The following is a 19,671-nucleotide window of genomic DNA, read 5'->3' on the forward strand; positions in this document are numbered from 1 at the left end:
GTTTTTCATGCTGTGTGTAATCTGTTTTGAGGAACATGACCACTGATTCTCCCTCTTCCGCAGGGCCATTCCAGCTTCATCACCCACCTTGACTGGTCAGCAGACAGCCAGTACCTTGTCACCAACTCAGGAGACTACGAAATCCTCTTCTGTAAGCCGCCTCCTCCTAAAATAACAGCTTCCTGTTGCATTTACAAAGAGTCATGACTCATGAGCCTTCATAGGTCTCCTGGCTCTGTAACTGTGTGCATGTTGACATGATGGACCCCCAAAAACAACATGCAGTCCCCGATACAACCAGCAGTCTACAGTGCAACAAATTAGAACACACAGCCAGTCTTGGCATCCAATGTTAAGATCACAACTGAAATCATGTTTTCTGTTTTATCTGTCTTACACAAGGAAACACATGGGCAGTAATAGCAGTACGAGGGATTATCATTATTTTTTAACAGTTGCTCATAGTGTAAACAGTATTGTGCTATTTATGCTTCATGCATGTTTTAGTACATCTGGCTAACATGGACATAATTAATGCCAATATAATGATAAGAAATTACTTCAATATTGATGTCTTTAATATACAGATTCAGAATGCAAAAACACATGTTAAATAATCAAGATAATGTTCATCATAACATTGGTGATATATATACGTATGAGAAAAGTGTAATAAAAACAAATATTACATTTTCAAATCTCAAAGTTTGAGATATTTTAATTAGTAATTAGTTTTATTATTCATAAAGAACATAACTGTATCATGATAATAACTCAATGTCATTATTTACATTATACCATTGAAAGACGATAGATTGTTATATTGAATCATGCCTAGCCCTAGTTTAGAGTCATCATGACTCATATCTTCATAGTCCTACTATGATACTATTCCTACTATAGAATGAGGAAAACTCTGTCCGTCTGCATCCATTTATCTTTGTATTGGCCAATCAATCTGAACCTGCACATAGGCATTGAGCATTGGCACAGGCAAGGACTGACAATGCTGATTATTCCATTTTCACAACTTTATTTTTGGCAAGTGTTGTGGCCCGTGCATCCCCCAGGTATGGACTAGTGTTTCTAAATGTACAGGTGACACACTGTGCGGTATGGACTAGTGTTTCTAAATGTACAGGTGACACGCTGTGCGGTATGGACTAGTGTTTCTAAATGTACAGGTGACACGCTGTGCGGTATGGACTAGTGTTTCTAAATGTACAGGTGACACGCTGTGCGGTATGGACTAGTGTTTCTAAATGTACAGGTGACACGCTGTGCGGTATGGACTAGTGTTTCTAAATGTACAGGTGACACGCTGTGCGGTATCGACTAGTGTTTCTAAATGTACAGGTGACACGCTGTGCGGTATGGACTAGTGTTTTTAAATGTACATGTGACACGCTGTGCGGTATGGACTAGTGTTTCTAAATGTACAGGTGACACGCTGTGCGGTATGGACTAGTGTTTCTAAATGTACAGGTGACACGCTGTGCGGTATGGACTAGTGTTTCTAAATGTACAGGTGACATGCTGTGCGGTATGGACTAGTGTTTCTAAATGTACAGGTGACACGCTGTGCGGTATGGACTAGTGTTTCTAAATGTACAGGTGACGCGCTGTGCGGTATGGACTAGTGTTTCTAAATGTACAGGTGACACGCTGTGCGGTATGGACTAGTGTTTCTAAATGTACAGGTGACACGGTGTGCGGTATGGACTAGTGTTTCTAAATGTACAGGTGACACCCTGTGCGGTATGGACTAGTGTTTCTAAATGTACAGGTGACACGGTGTGCGGTATGGACTAGTGTTTCTAAATGTACAGGTGACACGCTGTGCGGTATGGACTAGTGTTTCTAAATGTACAGGTAGTCTGTACAGGTGACATGCTGTGCGGTATGGACTAGTGTTTCTAAATGTACAGGTGACATGCTGTGCAGTGCCTGATAGCAGCCTGCTTGTGTTGTTTCAGGGGAAGCGGCCAATGGGAAACATGTGACCAGCATGGACACGGTGCGCAACCTGGAGTGGGCCACTTCCACCTGCACTCTGGGCTTCAGCAGCTTCGGTGAGCCACTACTCACTGTTCATATTCAGTCATGCTCTTATTCATATGGGATTTTTTGTTTTGTTTATGCGTTAGTAATGTACATCTAATGCATCATGAGTTGTGAACTGAAAGGAAAAGTGATCATTTCAAATTCATGAAAGGGGAACTTTGATCAAACCACAGCTCAGCTTCTTGTAGGAGCTGGGAAGGGAAACCTGATCTGTCTGTGTCTATCTGTCTGTCTGTCTGTCTGTCTGTCTGTCTCTCCCTCTCTTTGTGTGTCTGTGTCTCTGTCTGCCTGTCTGTCTGTCTGCCTGTATCTCTCTATATATCTCTCTATCTATTTGTCTGTCTGTCTCCCTCCCTTTCAGGAGTGTGGCCAGACGGTGCGGACGGTACGGACATCAACGCCGTGTGCAGGTCACATGACGGCTCCCTGATGGCCTCTGCTGATGATTTTGGCAAAGTGCACTTGTTCTCCTTCCCCTGCTCTCATCCAAGGGTCAGTCTCATTCAGTCCTCTCACTGCACAATAATACATGTATTATTAGCACTTATCCGACAGTCACATGGCACTGTTAGTGTTTTTGTATGCAAATATTTAGTGCTATTGTATTGATACTTTTGGTATCATGTGTTTGCATTCCGTCCCTTGGGCATACAGTGGCAGCCACTCAGAATTGCCGCTGGCTGCTAGCCGGCTGCCATACCAAAGAACTGAACTATGTTACAGCATACGGGACATTTGTTTAGAGCAGCCATTCCCAACCTGTGGGCCACAAAGGTATTGCAAGTGCAAGTATTGCAAGTATTGCCAAATAATTTGCAAAAGATTACGATCTTCTTGGAAAAAAATAAATGTAATTATGGAGAATGCATTTCTCCATCATTGAATGATACCGTTATTTAATTTGTAAATAATTATTCATGAAGCCTTTTGCAGACTTTTAGTTTCTGATTCCTGTGTGGTGCTCATGGACAGTTCCTTTTAATAAAAAAATACTCTGAGAATGCATTATTTGGCCTCCGTACTGTTTACGTTCAGATTGGTTGGTTTAAGTTATGTTGAGTAAAGTTAAGTTAAGTTTCTGTTTTACCTTTGTTTAATCTGCCACGGATCTGGATGGGCCCTGTCAGCCGGCAGTTCTCAATGGCTGCATCTGTATTTCAGATTAGCTCTGCTCTACTCTAGTTTCCTCTGGTTGCACAGACTGTGACCTTTTCCACTTTTCAGCAGAAACAGGTCACAGAAAGCCGTGACTCTGCTTCGTCCTTCCTCCCTGTTCTGCCTACATTGTGCTTTTAATTTACACAGTGCAACTAAATGCAACATCAGCAATGGTGACAAAAGACTTTGCTAGCAGGGTTTCAGTTTGGGACAGGGCCAAGTCTGTAATGCACCCAGTTCCCAGCAGGCGTTTCTTTTGTGTAGCGTCACACTCCACAGAAAGGCCTTTAAGATGAGATGAATCCCCTCCCTGCTCTCAATCAATGTATCAAATAGATACATACTGTATGTTCTTAGGTTTTTAGACTCTCTTGCATTGAACCTTGTCTGACTGCGGGGCTTTACACAAACTTTACACCTACAAAGAAATGCAAGTTTGGTTGATTCTTTTCAGAAACCTGGATAATTATCCAAGGATGAATGTTATAGAAAAACTAGGGTCAAGGTAAACCTATTCATATGAGAACTCAAAGCCCCATTATATTCAGTGTTGTAGCAGCAGTGTTATAGTTGAGTGCCTATATCGTGAGTCCATGTCGAGTCTCGAATCCCCAGTGTTCGAGTCCGAGTCACCAAAGAAGAGTCCGAGTCGAGTTCCCATTACCTGAGTCAGAGTCTGTTTCATTCATGTAGTGAGGAGCCAATACTTTGTTTACATATGGAACATCTAGCAGTGTTCTTGCTGGAATTTGATATAAAATCCGTGAAAGCAATGTGCACGTGGGGCATCTCTTTAGGCAACTTAGGACTAACAGTTAGTCACTAACTGAACATGAGCGTGAATCCGCATGTAGGTGCAACACATGCCTGCCTTTGCCCAAAATTTAATAATGCCATGGTATCATAGCTATTAATATCACATGCCAAATTATAACGGCCTATTAGAAAAAACTAACAAAAACAAAAAACAGTCTTTATCAATTAAAAGCTTGAGTTTCGTCTCCAACTTCCAAGTCTGGATGAATGAATCCAAGTCATCAGTGCTCAAGTCCAAGTCGAGTCACAACTCGAGTACTGTGTAGCAGTGCAATACTGTAGCTGGTCTTATTTATCATTATAGATCAACTAATGACAGATGTCTCCTCTTCTCACAATGTCCCTTCCTCCTCTCTGCCCCGCCCCCTCCACAGGCTCCGAGCCACATGTACGGTGGCCACAGCAGTCACGTGACCAACGTAGCCTTCCTGCACGATGACAGTCACCTGATTTCCACCGGCGGGAAAGACACCAGCATCCTGCAGTGGGTGGTCGCCTAGGCAACGCCTAGTCTCCGACCACCACAGGCGGGGGGGGGAAACGGCATCCTCTCTTTACCCCCGTCACCCCTTCACTGTTTCCTCCTGCCCAGCAGAGGGCAGCACGTCTGTGCCTATTACAAACAACTTGACCAACAATACCAGGTGTCACACCAGACCAGGCAGAGCATGAGAGTGTTGTATCTCTGAATTAAACAGGATGTAGTTTGTAATAGCGTGGAGAGAAAGCACGTGTTGCCATGCAGGAAGGGAATCCTTCTGTACAGGTTTGGGGCCATTCATGAACTGAGGGCTGAGAATGCATGGGGAATTACGATTCAGTTCCTGGAGTTGGAATGTGAGTCACCCAGCTGTAAGGAAATTGTCCATGAAATTCCATTTCTAAGAGAGTTTGCCTTGACTTCCTAATATTATAAATCAAACATTATGAATAAAATAAGAGACATGTATGGATTACGACGACATGTTCTATAATCAAATACCAGCTGAAAGGGCCCTTTAACATTTATGATCTTCAGTATTGAAAATATGAAACTGTAATCTCAGATATGTGGTTAAAAAATAAACGTATAATTTCGCTGAATTTCAATGAATTAAATTCAACTTCCTGAAATTCTAATTCAATTCCAGTGAGTTAATTCATGAATTGACCCTGAGCCTGGTCATCTACAGTAACTGCACCCATCCGCAAAAAGCATCCTTCCTTTGCTATCTAACAAACCTTAACTCCACCCCCGGCTGGCTGCTGCTGGTGGTGACTACATGGTAAACTTGGGATGACGGTGACCTTAGCCTTTAATCCTAACCGTGCCTAAACCTTCATGATCTCCTCCTTCCCTTTAACCCCTTTGTCATCTTATCTTAAACCTTTTCATCCCTCGGCCTGGTTACCCAACCTCAAGCCAAACCCAGAAGGTGGAGACTGTAATTATTAAAGATTGTTGCGGGAGATTGTAAACGCTATGAAGTATCTGTTCTGTCCCAAGTCTCCCGTTTAGCCACCTCCCCCCGGGCTACTGTGTTTCTGATTGTACTACTACTGTAACTGTACTGTGCTGAGGAGGCACTAGATGGCGCTACAATGCAAGATAATTAGCATGTCTGAGGCCGCCGCCCTCCTGTAGATGCTGTTGATGTCGCAAAAGGTCTATAGAGTAAATATATATTATGCAGTATATCCGAGTGGCTGTGTTATTTTAATATTTAATGAACTATAACAATGATGGATGTTATTATTATGGGTCTTGTGGCACTGTTAGTGGTGGACAGAAGGGTAATGTAGGCTCCTGTACTGTAGAACTGAGCTTAAGCTGTGCTTTGCCTTCTGTTTTGTTAATAAAGTTTTTACCCAAGTACTATTAAGTGGAGAGGTTTTCGCCCTTTTTTCCCTCATATAATCTAGTTCAGTGGTTCTCAAAGTGTGGTCTGAGGACTACCAGGGGGTCCCCAGCAAATTGATGAATCATACACTTCTACAGAATCTAGAAGAATGACTATTTTGATCATAGTTTCACTGTTATGTCTCTACCTAAAAATATCTAGCCATGGATTTCTGGATAAAATCATATCTAACAATAAAAAATATTCTTTGATTCTGAGAGACCAAACCTGATCAAATAATGTGGACTAAATTAGGCTTGATCTGAAAAGGGTTGATCTCTTAGATGTTTTGTTTCCTCCTTGCTTTCCCTCTGGATTTTATTTGAGATAGAAATCACTTTGCACTCAATTCCTTCAGCGGCTCTATAGAAACTGAATGGACAACCCAACTGGCAGCAGTGGTAGTGGTGGGTAGACTATATAAGAATGAAAACAGGGAGAATATTAGGAGGGATTTTCCTCTGGATGTTGTGCTGACATCTTATCTATTGACAGTCAACAGCGTGTGATGGTTAGAGTGAAGCATGTTTGTGACCAGAAGGTCACTGGTTCGAATACCTGGATGGAAAATCCAGAGATGTCTGGGCAGAGCGGTTGGGAAAACAAGACTTTCTCTTCCTTCCAGCAACAAAAGCAGGCTGGAGGTATCTTCAGCTTCACTCCAGGTTCTCCAGTGAAGACGGTCATCAATCATACAGGGAGAAAGCCAGCATCGAAGAGGAGAGAGACCAATGTCTCCACTCCACCCACAGTCACCTCAATAGACCAGAATTAAATATAGCTACATGTGTTTTGAATAAGGGGCCAGTTTAATTTTCTCTTATTTGGAAAAACTTGCTTGTTTGCTTGCTCTTGATCTTGCTATCACTATACCCTATCACTCTTTCCACCTGCACCTACTGTATAAAAACCCACAGCTGAAAGCAGCAAGTTCAGGTCCTGTCTCTGAGGGCTTTCAAAGGGCATTCTGGAATGTAGGACATCACTAGCTGAAATGGAAGTAGATGAGACCCCCTTCTTTTTTTCTTTTACCTTTATCCAGGGGGAGTCTCACTGAGAGCAATGCTCTCTTTTTCAGGAGCGCCAGCTGTTCTCTCACAAACACACACACACACACACACACACACACACACACACACACACACATTGATACATGGAAGCTGACCATAGCACAACCACCATCTGATCTGCTGGCCAGTGAGCAGCTCCACTAGAGTGGTTGGGGTTAAGGGCCTTGCTCATGGCTACCCCAGTGGTGGTAATGAGGGAGGGGCAAGCGCTGCTTTGTCACTTTCCCCACCCAGATTTATCCTGCCAGTCTGGGGGATTGAACCAATGACCTTCCGGTCAGAAGCTTGCTTCTCTAACCTTTAGGCCACCACTGCCCTTTCAAAGGAGGGCAGGATGAGGAGAACGAGGTCAGGTCACTATACGCTCTGTTTCCTGTCAACACCAGGGGTCAGCGGAGCGGAGGTGGGGCAGCGAGAACACCATAAACAGCTACTTTAAAGGACAAGGGTGGGGAGGAGGACAAGAGGAAAGAGGTGTGTATGATGACTCTGTTGCTGCTGGTGCAACCCAAACAAGCTTCAAGGAAAATCCACTATCAGATAGTCTTACGATGTTTATATCAGATAGCAATAACAAGTGTTTCTCCAGTCGACTAAAAGTGAGCGTTGTGGTATTCGAACCTCTCCTGCTCCTGTGGATGGAGAAACATCCCTTTCCTACCCCTGTGGGTGGAGAAACATCTCTCTCCTGCTCCTGTGGGTGGAGAAAGATCTCTCCCCTGCTCCTGTGGGTGGAGAAACATCTCTCCTGCTCCTGTGGGTGGAGAAACATCTCTCTCCTCTTCTACGACTTCTCCCTGTATGGTTGTTGGACATCTCTTGGTGCAAAATGGCGGCTAAAGAAGCCCTCGCTCTTTGATTCTGAAGGACTGACACCACAACTTGACATTTACCGCTGATGTTTAATTTAGATCCAGAAAAAAATTCTCCTATCAAACTATATAGCTGCTGGAATCCACAGGCGGAAAAGAAACCATTTGCAGTATCTGGCAACGCATGGTAGGCTACAAGGACAACAGGACCATATAGAGAAAAGGAACTGCATGTGCAAGACTATACGATACCCTAAACTTGAACACAAAAAACCCTCTAGTGTAGGACAAGGGTGATGGAGGAAATGAAGGAGGATCATGACCCTCAAAAGGAGGAATTTTATCTTGTCACTGTTTTCTGGTATTTACAGCATAGCTGGAGTTTGTCCCCCCTACAGCACAGGGTCATGCACAGTGCAGTTGGTGTCATTTTGGGTGCAGGCAGGGCCGTAGCTAGGAATTATGGGCTTGATGCAGAGGAGGGGACACTGGGCTGCGAGGGGACTCTGGGCCATTTACTGATCAATTATCTGGCACATCCTGAATTAAAATGAAGGATGTTAACATCACCAATAGTCCCCTATTAATCTGCGTATAGGAGGCAAATTCAGGTCAGGCAGTCAGTCATACTTTGGTCACTTTGTTAGATGTTGCTTCATGAGAGGGCCTCTAGAGGGCCTCTTTGAATAAGAGTTGGCCTCCTGCCGATGGGTTAAATGCTACATTAGCCGTTTTCACACATGCGCTTTTTACCGTTAACACATTCACTGCCAGACGTTTTTTTTTTACTGTAGGTAGGTTCTGCCAGAGGGTTTTTTTGAGGATTCTGGCTCATCTTTCAAGACCCGAGGATTCTTTTCTGCTAAGATTTTGTGAACACACAATATCTCAAAAGAACTAATAGAATGTGTGCTTTCTCTGTCTAAAAGAGTTAGTTTGTAGAGTTAGTAGTTATGTAAGCATTAGCAGTTGAATACAGCATGGTTTCAGCGTCAGAAAAATTATTCAGAGATAAACGGCTTTTTGTGAAATTCGATAGAACAGTCACTTTAACCATTCATTTTTGGCATCAGTAAGATGTCAGACATCAATAGTTTTGAACAGTAATTTCCTCCATAACAGCAGGAAACCCCCCTCTGCTTCCAACTCCTCCCTCCGTGGGCGTTCTTCTTGGCTGCAGCGGCCTGTCACAAGCTTGTCACCAGTCTCACTGCTTTGCTGCTGCTGCTGCCTGTCTGCGCGGCCGCTCTTGAGGAAGTCTGGATGGACTCGCTCGCTTCTTGGAGTTTTGGTTGAGAGCTTTGATGAAGCTTTTGCGAATCTGGTCATATTTATGCTGCGTGTTTCAAAGTGTGTTCCACCCGTGATCGATTATGCAAATTTGCAATCCCGCATCGCCAGCAATCAGCGCTCCATTTTCATGAGAATGGCTTCGTCACACTGCTTTTTGCTTGCCTTCCTCTAGTCAGGAAAGCACTGTCGCCACTTAGTGGGTCGGTGGAATGGGTTGTACACGTTGTACACGTCCAATACTTATATAAGAGATGTAAAAGGGTTAGATGCACATCCCACCGTCAAAAAAACAAAATCGAACAAAACACGTCATTGGCAGTGAACGGTTGGATTTTGTTTGACGTAAAAACACGTCATTGGCAGTGAACGTGTTAAATGAAAGCGGTCTAATGCCTTGGAGTGTGAAAGTTGGTTTCCGGTATAAGCGCGACCCCGTCATCGCGGACTTTTCACCAGTTTCTAGGTTGTCATGAGAGCGGTATGGCTGCTTCATGTGTGGGCATGCTGCCCCCCTCCTCCCCTCTCTGCTCGCTCTCTGGCCAGTCCTTCAGTCCAGCCCGACAGGACACAGACAGCGAAAATGGCAAAGGCTTGTTCTGAGAGTCTTGCAAGCCGCCCAACGCTTGTAAGCAGATGCATGAAGCGAAATGTGGAAGTATTTTGCTTACATTGCTGACAGCGAAGGCAAGCCCGGACACATCAAACGAAGCCAGTCTGTAAAAAGTGCTTCAACGCGACGCAGGTGAACGAATAAACATCGAACCAGCCAGGCTTCTCAGACACGGATCCCAACTTGTTCAAAGATTTCAGTTCAAAGACTCGTTAGTGAATGTGAAGGATACAACATACATGCCCTCTTAAGTCAAACGAGTGTGGTTTATTGTGTGACAAGCAAACTTATTTCACCATCAGAGTTTTGCCGACCCCCAAATTAAGCCCCCCACACCCCCCCAACATACAGGCTATTTGACGACTATATTCACACATGCGAGCGCTCGGGTGTGAAGGGAAATTCCGGGAAATGGCCGATATTGATTTACAGGTAATTTTCCTGTACGCATGTGTGAAAACGGCTATTGAGTCCCACACTGTGAGCCTGCCAATTTACAGATATCTACATCTTCCGTGCAAATATTAACGGTATAACGTTACCTGTGGTATTGAAGTGACGTTAATGGAATAAGTAGTCGAATAGGTAATTTAAGCGATAACTGTGTCGTGCTGTGACCACTGCTCCCACACTGCCGTCAGCGTTTACTCACATCCACGTCTTCCGTTGCCCTACAAACTTTAATGGGAGGTAATGTAACCCAGTAGAGAATTGGGTTCATAATGTTGTTTTATTTATTATTTTTATTAATATTTTCTGATTATTAGAGCTGTGCTTCAAATTATTCTTTTCAGATTTTATTTTATTTACTTATAATACTGTCACCCAAGTCACTCTGTGTAGACTGTGTTTACAGTCATGTCATGGCATGTCAGTCATCCTGTCCAGATCAAGTTTTTAGAGGCTGACCTAGGTAATGCAGCCTTCTGATAGAGTGGAACGATTACAGGACACGCCCCTAATTAGCTGCTGCCGCGGTGACGACACACCCCCTCAGATCAGAGCACAGCCGAACATTCCAGACAGAAAACATCAAATGAGTTGTCGGTCAGAAGAGTGAATTAAATCTAAATGAATGTCATTGAAATCTATCAACACATCACAGGGCACTTGTGTAAGCACTGGCAGAAGCATTGGATTGACGACGGACCGCGGTGTATGGGTGGTTGAGTTACTTTTCAGGAGACGTCTTGGTGAGTTAGTTGTGCTAACGCACACGAGGTGCTACATGCTACTTTGATATTATAATAATGATTTTCGTTGTCATTCTGTGAGCTTGACGGCATTGTTTGCTGCTGTGATGTTCAGATCAGAGAGGGGAACAGAAGACCTGTGTGCCAGGAGTTATAGGCAACTTTTGGCAAGCTCTTGGTGAGTTGCAGTAAATGAGATGTGCTAAGTGGCTACTTGCTAACAATAAGGCTGGCTATAATGTGATGTCCGCATCTACAGCCAAAACGAGGTTTCAGTCCATCTTTCCAATGTGACGTGTGACACTACTGTAATGTTAATGTGAAGCAACATGTTTTATTCTGATAAGATGATTAAGAATAATAATTCTTAATTCAGCTTAATTAGCTCATTATTTTGTTTTGATGCTTTATTTATTTTTGTACTTTGATGTTAAAAGATTATTTATTGTGTGCAATTGAAGTGCAATTGCACAAGAATGTGAAAAACACATGATAATGTGATATAGCTGTCCATTATTTGATTATTTGACAAAGTAGCCTAGCATGTTTACGTGGGAGACAGGACTTTGAATTAGTCTCTCGATCACCTTTTTCCACCTACTTACAATTATTGACTGTTCAATGTGCATTCATACAACATCACATAACAACCACACATCGCTTTAAAGGCACTTCGGCAAAAATGATGCGTAGTTATTTGTAGCCGTAAAATCAACCGCCCTCCAATGTGCAATACACCGACCAAATAGAGATCAAAACCATGAGTCATGACTTTATGCTAATCAGCTTCCCAGGAAAAAAAACATCTTTGTCTTGCTGATACAGCCAACATTTCAAAAAGGTGAAAAAAGACTTAACGTTGCCATTAGTGTTATTTTTAGTACTGTGATCTGCCAGCACCATCTATCAATATGTCCTTGATGTATTTTTACTCTTTGTTGCTGAGGAACTGACCCATTTTCCTCGCCGGCGTCGTTAGTTTCTCCTTATCTCATGTGTTAGGAAGGAGGATTTCACAGCAATCTCCAAAACAATCACAAGCGTCTTTGCCCTTGCATGTTTCTGTACCTTCTTTCACTTTCTCTCAACCGAGAAGGTGCAGTGCTGCTGTGAAATGATCATCACATTATCTTGAGTCGCGACAGACAGACAGACACAGAGAGACAGACAGACAGACAGACACACACAAACAGACAGAGAGACAGACAGACAGGCAGACAGACAGACAGACAGACAGACAGACAGACAGAGAGACAGACACACAGAGAGACACAGACAGACAGACAGACAGACAGACACAGACAGACAGACAGACAGACAGACAGACAGACACAGACAGACAGACAGACAGACAGACAGACAGACAGACAGACACAGACAGACAGACTCAGACAGACTCAGACAGAGTAAAAGGGCAATGGAGATGAAGGAGAGGAGAGTGGTTTTGAAGGTGACAGTACTGTATGTATTGTCTCAGGCAATAGACATTTCATAGTTGGATTGGTTTGATGCTTGCAATGTGATGATAAGGTTAAGTTACATTGGAAGCCTTCAGGTCAGATCTGGAGGGAAATCTACTGGATCACTTTACGGCACAAAGCAGGTGTTAATTCTTCCAGAGCAAACGGAGATAAAGCTGTCAGAGTTTCTGATCTGCAGTAGATCGGAGGAGGGAAAGGAAGAAGGAGAAATCACTTACATGTTGTTCCTCTTCAGGGAGGGTCCTGGAAGCAACATGCTTTACGGGTACAGTAGTGTTAACACTTACACTGAAAAATTACGTTTTCGCCTTCTTTTTAGCTCACTGTCATACCATACTGTACACCTATTGACAATTTATCCCCCAAAAATGACAAAAATATGACATTACATTCTTACATTATAATATGTACACATATGTACAAATGTTAACCAATAAAACCATCACAGATTTTTGAACAATCCTGCCCCCTCATCAAATAAAACTGCCTTTCTCTCGCTAACTGATCTCCCATTGGTGTACACTTTTGAATGATCCCTCCCCGTGTTATGTCCCACCCCAACATCCTGTTTCAACAGGAAATACATCACATTAAAGTGAGATACTAGATGTCTGCAAAAGACTATTAGGCCTAAAAAAAAAAAAAAGTTTGGTTCCTGTTGGTTGTCAGTTGAGGTGATGGGTCGGTAGGGATTTCTTTTTTCTTTTTTTTTTTTTTCCAGTGGCAGCAAGGGATAGACAGGAAATATATATATATTTTTATTTTCCTTAAAATTACAGCAGCGATGGTCGGATACTTTTTTCTGTGATCTACACACGTTTTTATATGAACAAAATATTTAAGTCAATATGAATGCTTCAATGTTATTAAAACGTGCTGATTTTAAATGTGTTCTTTTTTCTACTCCTAAAAACCATTTGTCAGCTCTGTCCACTTTGCCGGCTGCTGATACGAATATACAAGGGCACTGTTTAACTTCCTGAAGCACGTTTTCAAATGATTTTAACCCCAATCTCACAATTTTGGTTGGCACGCTAGTGCTGCATGGGCAGAGAAGCGACACATATGGCTCATTTCCACCACATATAACAGCACAGTACAGCTCTACTCGCCCTGGTCTTACTCGTCTCTACTTGATATAGACTCTGTTTCCATAGCAAGTTTACTCACCTCTGCCCACACCTGGTCGTCATTGCGACCGCATATCTGCCCTGTCCTCTATCCCTGTTATAGCCCAAGTAGGCTATAACATATAACGTTAAAATTAAATCCATACACGGAACTTTTCAACTGGAATACTAGTGCCTCTAAATCAGTGGTTCTCAACTGGTGTAGCCTCAGGACCCACTATTTTCCTTGTCATGAAGTCGTGACCCAAATTTCAGATTTTTTTAAACCACTCAAATTTATTGCACAAAAAATAGCGCATTAATTTAATACACAATGCCTTCATGCACTGTTATAAACCTCAAATGAACAAAAAAGTGCAACAGAAGTGCAACTAGGGCTAAAAACCAATTGAAATGAGGCAGACTTGAATTACAGGCCTATGTGTTTTTAAATTTAAACAAGTCAAACTGGTCATGCTCAGAAAGTCTTATTTGAACTGTATGAAATATGAAATAAAAGGCAGACTTATCTTGAATTGCATGCCTATATGTTTTTAAACAAGTTAATAATAAAATTAATAATAATAAAATAAGTTAACCTGGTCATGCTAATCCAGTTTCAATAGTCTGAATTTAACTAATATGAAATAAAAAGGCAGACTTTTCTTGAATCACAGGCAGGCTATATGCTTTTTAGTTAAACTGGTCATAACTTTTAATTAAACTGGGGCCATGCTAATCCAGTTTCAATCATCTGAATTGAACTAAAATTAAATATGAAATGAAAAGCCAGACTTCTTTTGAATTACAGGCAGAGCATATGCTTCAGCTTGTTAAACAAGTAAAACTGGTCAGGCTAATCCAGTTTCAATAATCTGAATTTAACTCAAATGAAATATGAAAAAAAAAAAAAAAATTGGCCAACCCAATTTCGCTAACCCAATCAAAACGGCCCCGCCAGTAGATACAGTAAACACGATTCTGCCTGACCAATCAGTCGTCTGCAGTGTTTTCACGTCACGGTATGGTACCGGGTTCACAGCGCTGGAACCTCAACAAAGGCACATGTCCGTCATGCTCCCTGCCATTTTCGTTTTAAAGTATCCGTAGCGAAAAGCACCTTCGCACAGTGGCAAACCCCGCCCCTTAGCGCCACGTCAAATCAACAAGCTCATAAAATAAATTTGGGTCGCACGTAAATGGTCGGAAACCGGAACCGAACAATTTTTTTTAGGCCTTATATAATCTAGCGAGACATGGGAATTATAATGTTCAGACCAGTGAAGGAAGCCACGTCACCTCTCTGCGTTGTGAAAACATGCTTTGTTGATTTGAGGCTCCTGTTTGTTTTCTGTGGATTTAGCTCTTCCCCACGTTTATAAATGGACAGAGAGTGACCCAGGGAGCATTATACTGGATCAAGCCGTGACTGTGATTGAGAAAATAAAGCGGCCATGGCTGTGAAAATAAGGTTAGTCTCTGTTTGTATCACGGTTTGGGCCTGTGTGTTTCCTGGTCTGTGTTTACACGTCGGCTGTGTCGCTTGCTCTGCATGTAGGCCTATCAATGGCAGACGAGTGTCTGGGGTTGCATAGTGTAGATTGCAGACGCTGTAGCATAGGGTGACCAGACGTCCCCGATTTTCGGGGACAGTCCCCGATTCCAGTGCTCTGTCCCCGGCTGGAGCTGTCCCCGATTTTGGCCACAAAGTAAAATAATAATACTGGCAAGAAACTCGATAACAGAGCATTTGCGGCACCACAAAAACCTGTCGTTGTGCACGTTGTGCAAAGTGCTGCCTGTGTGTGACAGACTAGATCACAGAGTAGATGTTCTCCCTCTGCCCGTGGTTTTCCCAGGACCCAGCCGCCCGCAACTGAAGCCCCAGAGGTGGCGAACGAGAGGCAGCGTCTGCTTGCTGCTTTTGCTACCGTCCTTGTTTACTGGACCCCATTCAGCGGGTTATCCATCCCAGTTGTTTTGAATAATTAAAAGTACAGTAAAACTACCTGGTAAGTAATTGCAGTAACTAACTCAAAACGTTTTTGCAGAGAAGTCAGTAACGTTTGTATGTACACCAAACTCCATTGAAAAAAATGTAAATTTTTAACATGATCATTGTTATCTAGTCATTACTGTTCCCTAAATTGGCCTTCAGCCATCAAAACTTTGAGAACCCCTGGTTTAAATTAACACAATTATGGTCATATTTATCTCTAGATTACAATTTTAATCATTAAAATTGCCTTTTGGTATTAACATGATTTTTTTAATTATTTTGTCAGCATTTGTAGGCTACAGTTAATATGGCCATTGAATACTTGAAACTGGTGAGCGACACCCTAAACTCAAGGAAAGTGTTTACTGAGGTAATAAATCAAGTGAGAAGTAGGGTCAATTTCTCATAGACCTCTGTACTGTACAATCAGACTTCTTTTTGGAGCCAGTGAAGTTGCCCCCAGCTGGGGATTAGAAAGAAAGCAGCATTAAAAGCACTTGTACATTGTCTTCACTTCTCAGACCTGGAGGTTGCCCCTTGGTTGAGGGTCAGATAGTTGAAGCTTTGCCACTACTCTAATGTTTTTGTTTTGTGGAAATAAATGATCCACCAGTTGGTGAGGTCAAAGAGAGAAGTTGTCCCTCTCTATGTTCCTGCCACTCTACACATTACACCAGTATTTCCCATTAATTACCTAAGCCACCATAGTCTAATTTGTGGTAAAATGTGCCAGATAACTAGTAACCATTGTAAACTGCTTCTTTTTCAATTGTTTCAAAATCACAAAGTTCTTCATAGATCTAGCCTCTTACTTTTGCTCTCAAAGTGCACCAGATTGATGCATTTTACTGTAAAATGTACACAATTTTCTAAATTTTCTAGGCCCCCCTACCGCACCTGAAAATGTACCCGATTTTCATTTGAGAAATCTGGTCACCTTACTGTAGCAGTGCGAGTGTTTAGGGTGGCATGGGAAGCCGTGGCTGTGTGTTTTATAGACTCTTTTTGACGTTACAGCTCTAGCGTGACATCTAGGGGGCAAAAATATTACAAGTTGCCCCTTTAAGGAAGCAAGATGCCCTCAATATACCGTGTCATTGTGACTCTAATCTTGAGAAACACTAAAACTAGCTACATGACTGGTGCAGCTCAGAGGCTAACACTTGTCTCTCATGCTCTCATGTGTTTACTGTCTTTAGACCAAGTGCAGTGCGATGTAATACCAGCTATGCTGCGATCGATGCGTTGCGCCGACTTCCTGACGAGGATCATTAGTTCCACCTCACCTGATGATCGAACCCGACAACCTTTCTCTTTGATCTCAACCAGTTAATTCAGCTGCACATTCCCACAGCGTCGTATTTCTCCTCTGCTTTCATACAAATTGTCATGTAAGACAAACACAAACCCTGGGATGATATCTATGGGAGATTTATTACAAACAAATGTTCATCCACTTTCTCCCAGTTACCAAACAGCTACCGGAGACAAACACGTTGTAGCAGTTTCCAGGCCGCGTCCGTCCTGATGCCTTCTCAGACAATCAGAGTTATCACAACCTATATCATTTTCCCCTCATAAATATACAAAAAAGGCCTCATCTTACAGTTACAATCTGGATAGTCTCTTTTGTCCAACAAAATTCCCCGGGGGGGGAAATGGATAGTGGCTTTAAAAGAGCTTCACTTACATGTTTTTTACCACGGCGCTGGACCAGCAGTCGCACTGGGATCATGAGATGGAAAAGTCAGGAGAGTCACTCAGTCACCCACTCACCCAGTCACTTAGGCCGTAGCTCAGGATAGGAAGGTGGTAGAGTCTGGATTCAAGGCGTGGGTAGGAATTCTGGCTAGGGAGATATGGATGGTGTTGGAGGGGCATAGGGATGGGAAGGTGCTAGAGAGTCAGTATTCAAGGGGTGGGTAGGAAGGAATAGTGGCTACGGGTGTATATGTGGTGTTTTGGGGGTGGGGGAAGGGTTTGTGAGGGAAAAGAGGCCATAGGGATAGGAAGGTGCAACAAAGTCAGGATTCAAGGGGTGGTATAGGATTAGTGGCTAGGGGGGTATCGGTGGTATTGGGGGGGTGAGGGAAAAGGGGCCATAGGGATAGGAAGCTGCTAGAGAGTGGGGAAGGGGTGGGTAGGAATAATGGCTATGGGGATATGGTGTTTTTTTGTTGGGGGGGGGGGGCATTGAATTGAGTTCTGCTTGTGCATTACCTTCCTCACAGCCTGTTCTTAGACTTTCAAGTCTTATCTTTAGGTAATATCCCGTCCCCGCTGAGCAGATTTGATGCAAATCACCCCAGGAGGGGGCTGGGATTCATTGTTTGAGCAGTCCACTCTCCTCCACAGTTGTTCTTTATTGTTTGAGCAGTCCACTCTCCTCCACAGTTGTTCTTTATTGAGACAGTAGGCTACATATCAGAGGACATTACTGCGGTCATATTTTCTCTCAGTGCGATCAGCAGAGTAGTAGAATATGTTTGGCATAAATCAGCCCAGTGGACAGGGGAGGACTGATGGGGAGACGAAGAAGATGCATAAGATCTCTTTACAGATTTCACCAATTAAAGGAATAATCCAAGCAGTTTTCATATGAATACATTTCAGGGCTGCTGCTCTCCATCTCTGTCTCTTATAAAACATATCCAGTATAAAGCTTTTCCATGGTCTGTTCTCCTAGATCTTATCTTGACCATGTATGACTCTCATCCATCCAGAGGAGAATCTATGCTTTTCGTCTGCCTTAGGCAGTGAGATCTGACGTGAATATAGTAGAATCAGGAAGCACAGGGAATAAGAAATGTAAAGAAAAACACATCACTCACAATGAATGAGCATCTAAAAGTGGGAGTATATACTGTATGTTGTGAACTTCTTACATCCTTCTATTTCACTTGATTTGATTGAATGTGTGCTTACCCTGGAAGGGGGAATCGTGCACGTATCATCTTAGAAATAACTTGTAATCCCCAATCTTCCCAAATACCCCCTGCAAGCTGCTCAAGTAGCTCTATGGTATACGTGCCCCCGATTGGGAATCACTGGGCTAGAGGATAGTTAATATCCTAAACTGCATGGCATTTTATCTAGTGCCGAGTCAAACTGAAGAGAACAGAGATGAAGTGCTCTACAACACCCACAATAGCTGCTAAAAATATCAACAGAAAAAGGTGTTTTAAAATGTCGGCGTGATGCAGACAGAACACACACACACACACACACACACACACACACACACACACACACACACACACACACACACACACACACACACACACACACACACACACACACACACACACACACACACACACACAGCATGTTGGATGATTTTGTTGTGTATGCTCTTGTCATTTAGGTAAATTAGCCAACAGGCAAATCTCCCAAAAGCTTTGTGTATTCCTTTAAAGGCCATGGTGAGGATTTTTTTTTTGTATTAACAAAAATAATACCATTTAATGCTTCTGATATACAGTTCACTTTTGTATTAACAATGCTTTGATATCGTTGGTACAAGAGATAGACTACATTTGACAAATTTTCCTCATGGCTTTGCAGCTGATTTACTGATAGAGAAGTGAACCTCAGGTGGGGGGCTGTCTATGTGGGGGGATGGGGAGGCTGTCTGTGTGTGGGGGATGGGGGCCTGTCTGTTTGTGGGGGTGGTGGCCTCTGTGTGTGTGTGGGGGGGGGGGGTTCTCTGTGTGTGGGGGGTGTGGGCCTGTCTGTGTGGGGGGGGGGGCTGTCTGTGGGGGTTGGCTGTCTGTGTGTGGGGGTGGTGGCCTCTGTGTGTGTGTGTGTGGGGGGGGGGGGGCTGTCTGTGTGGGGGTGGGCTGTCTGTGTGTGGGGGTGGTGGCCTCTGTGTGTGTGTGTGTGGGGGGGGGGCTGTCTGTGTGTGGGCGTGGGGGGTTCTCTGTGTGTGGGCCTGTCTGTGTGGGGGTGGGCTGTCTGTGTGTGGGGGTGGGGGGTTCTCTGTGTGTGGGGGGTGTGCGGCTGTCTGTGTGTGGGGGTGGGGGCCTGTCTGTGTGGGGGGGCTGTCTGTGTGTAGGGGTGGGGGGTTCTCTGTGTGTGGGGGGTGTGCGGCTGTCTGTGTGTGGGGGTGGGCTGTCTGTGTGTGGGGGTGGGGGGTTCTCTGTGTGTGGGGGGTGTGCGGCTGTCTGTGTGTGGGGGTGGGGGCCTG

At 43.5% G+C, this 19,671-nt stretch overlaps 1 protein-coding gene across 2 annotated transcripts in view; it reads left to right on the top strand.

Moving 5' to 3' along the window:
• The window catches only part of eml2 (EMAP like 2), a 38,235-nt gene extending 32,341 nt beyond the window's left edge, over window positions 1-5,894 (top strand). For both annotated transcript variants that reach the window (XM_083636405.1, XM_083636406.1), the window contains 4 exons: window positions 64-151; window positions 1,977-2,072; window positions 2,426-2,556; window positions 4,413-5,894. In XM_083636405.1, coding sequence (XP_083492531.1) covers window positions 64-151; window positions 1,977-2,072; window positions 2,426-2,556; window positions 4,413-4,538 — 441 coding nt within the window. In that variant the 3' untranslated portion in view covers window positions 4,539-5,894. The remainder of the gene's footprint in view (window positions 1-63; window positions 152-1,976; window positions 2,073-2,425; window positions 2,557-4,412) is intronic.
• The last annotated feature ends 13,777 nt before the right edge of the window (window positions 5,895-19,671 follow it).

The sequence above is a fragment of the Poromitra crassiceps genome (genome assembly GCF_964638095.1).
Source record: "Poromitra crassiceps genome assembly, chromosome: 5".
NCBI classification, from domain to species: Eukaryota; Metazoa; Chordata; class Actinopteri; order Beryciformes; family Melamphaidae; genus Poromitra; species Poromitra crassiceps.